The sequence below is a fragment of the Penaeus japonicus genome, unplaced genomic scaffold (genome assembly GCF_977035675.1).
Source record: "Penaeus japonicus unplaced genomic scaffold, GWHDUDI00000001_assembly GWHDUDI00000025, whole genome shotgun sequence".
In the NCBI taxonomy this organism is placed as follows: Eukaryota; Metazoa; Arthropoda; class Malacostraca; order Decapoda; family Penaeidae; genus Penaeus; species Penaeus japonicus.
The window spans coordinates 29,132,083-29,134,582 of NW_028234427.1; the positions used below are offsets into that span (position 1 = coordinate 29,132,083).

At 40.0% G+C, this 2,500-nt stretch overlaps 1 protein-coding gene across 6 annotated transcripts in view; it reads left to right on the forward strand.

Annotated features, from left to right (window-relative positions):
- Ack-like (activated Cdc42 kinase-like) overlaps positions 1-2,500 on the forward strand; it is a 42,313-nt gene that overhangs the window by 25,888 nt on the left and 13,925 nt on the right. For all 6 annotated transcript variants that reach the window (XM_086551577.1, XM_086551579.1, XM_086551581.1 and 3 more), the window contains exons 5-10: positions 220-369; positions 641-789; positions 1,447-1,587; positions 1,831-1,990; positions 2,112-2,228; positions 2,387-2,500. The exon at positions 2,387-2,500 is cut by the window's right edge and continues 5 nt beyond it. In XM_086551577.1, coding sequence (XP_086407703.1) covers positions 220-369; positions 641-789; positions 1,447-1,587; positions 1,831-1,990; positions 2,112-2,228; positions 2,387-2,500 — 831 coding nt within the window. The remainder of the gene's footprint in view (positions 1-219; positions 370-640; positions 790-1,446; positions 1,588-1,830; positions 1,991-2,111; positions 2,229-2,386) is intronic.

A 2,500-nucleotide genomic window follows, 5' to 3' on the forward strand; every position in this document is an offset into this window, starting at 1 on the left:
TTCAATTGCAATTAACTTCGAAGAGTAAGAAACTTCTCTACCAGTTTTTAAAACCAGTAGGAATAGTCAACTATAAGGCAGTTTTTAGGAATTATGATCATGATTTTAGGCATTTTCATTCTCATACCTCTTTTAATAAATGCAGTATCTAAATGAGCAACTATGTTTTTGTAACTTATAGCATTGCTAATATTCACGTTTCGTTCCCATTGTCCACAGATTCAGGTAGCTATCAAATGCCTCAGCAAGGAGAGAATGCAAACGCAGCCAATGGAATTCCTGAAGGAGGCAGCAATTATGCATACCATAGACTCCGAGCATATTGTGAGACTGTATGGTGTTGTGCTGGACACAAATGCCCTAATGCTGGTATGTATGAAGGGAAAGGGTTTTTTATGTTGAAGAAAAGCTTATGAAAGGTTTATATTTCTATACATTAAAAAAGAAAAGAACAAAAATTAGGTATTCAGTATTTAGAGATAATTACAATATTTGTGCCTGCATATGTTACTTGGGTCTATGTTTTAGTAAGCATGAAAACTTTTGCTATCACCAAAATATTACCTACCTCTACAATATGCTACAATTATAAATGAGGAACAAAAGCACAACCTTAGATAATTTTTCTCTTGTTCCTCAGGTAACAGAACTGGCTCCTCTTCGGTCTCTGCTCGAATGCATCAAGGAACCCTCGCTGAGAGTGAGTTTCCCCGTCACTTCACTCTGCCACTTCTCCATACAGATTTGCGATGGCATGTCGTACCTTGAGGGCAAGAGACTTATTCACAGGTAATATTGCTAGTGCTCTGTTGTGTCCCCCTCTCTCTCTCTCTCTCTCTCTCTCTCTCTCTCTCTCTCTCTCTCTCTCTCTCTCTCTCTCTCTCTCTCTCTCTCTCTCTCTCTCTCTCTCTCTCTCTCTCTCTCTCTCTCTCTCTCTCTCTCTCCCTCTCTCTCTCTCTCTCTCTCTCCTCTCCTCCCTCTCTCTCTCCCTCTCTCTCCTCTCTTCCTCTCTCTCTCTCTCCTCTCTCTCTCTCTCTCTCTCTCTCTCACTCTCTCTCTCTCTCTCTCTTTCTCTCTCCTCTCTCTTCTCTCTCTCTCTCTCTCTCTCTCTCTCTCTCTCTCTCTCTCTCTCTCTCTCTCTCTCTCTCTCTCTCTCTCTCTCTCTCTCTCTCTCTCTCTCTCTCTCTCTCTCCCCTCTCCCTCTCCCTCTCCCTCCCCCTCTCCCTCTCCCTCTCCCTCTCCCTCCCTCTCACCCTCTCCCTCCCTCTCTCTCTCTCTCTCTCTCTCTCTCTCTCTCTCTCTCTCTCTCTCTCTCTCTCTCTCTCTCTCTCTCTCTCTCTCTCTCTCTCACTTATTTCAAATATATGCTTGAGATACTTGATTTTATTTCAATATTGGAATCTTTTTGAAATGTCTGTATATAACAATAAACCTCTTTTCTTACAGAGATTTAGCTGCAAGAAATATCTTGGTGTTTTCCAAAAACAAGATCAAGATATCAGACTTCGGTTTATCAAGAGCTTTAGGTGTTGGAAAAGACTATTACCAAACAAATTTTAATGTTAACTTGAAACTCCCAATTGCATGGTAAGTGCTGGCTGTGTTGCAAGGTGTATGATCCTGTTTAGAATAGATTTTTGTTATGATGAATTTATTATTTTTATCATTTTTGAATGCTGATTTACATTCAAAAGTATTGTTGCATATTATTAAGGATTTAAACTTCAAACTTTGATAACATGTAAATCAAATCCCTTTACAAAAGTTAATTCTTAAAATTATTTGATATTTCTATTGGTTATTACCAATTTTGAAATATTTGTTTTTCAGGTGTGCTCCAGAATGTATTAATTACCTAAGATTCACCTCTGCCTCCGATGTTTGGGCTTTTGGAGTGACTCTATGGGAGATGTTTAGCTATGGCTTTCAGCCTTGGGCCGCACTCACGGGACAGCAGATACTAGAGGCTATTGACGAGCCAAACTTCCAGGTGTGTATCAGGAGAGTTGTAATGAAAGGGAAAAGGTATGAATAATCATATTGTCTTATACTCAATACTTAGGAAGATATACAAATGTTTTAGTATAAGAGGGAATTGCCTTCTTTTCCAGCGTCTTGAACAACCCGAAGCATGTCCCAAAGAATATTACACTATAATGCTCAAGTGCTGGCAACATGACCCTGCAAAAAGACCCAAGTTTGCAGATCTTATGGACATCTTGCCTGATGTAAGTAGACCTCCCAAAAAGTTTGAATCAAATCTCTCCTTTCAAATTAGATTGACACATTTTACAATGTTGGTGATATATGTCGATAATTTTATACACAGGCATAAATATAAGTGCATACACCCTTAAAAAATTGTAAAACTGCTGGCCCCTTCCAGTGTAAACCGGAGCAAGTCCAGGTGGTGCGGGATTGCGAGGATCCTCCAACCACTCCAGGAGGCAAGAGGGACAGACTACAGTACTCTGTTGGCGATGTCATCACTGTCTTAGAT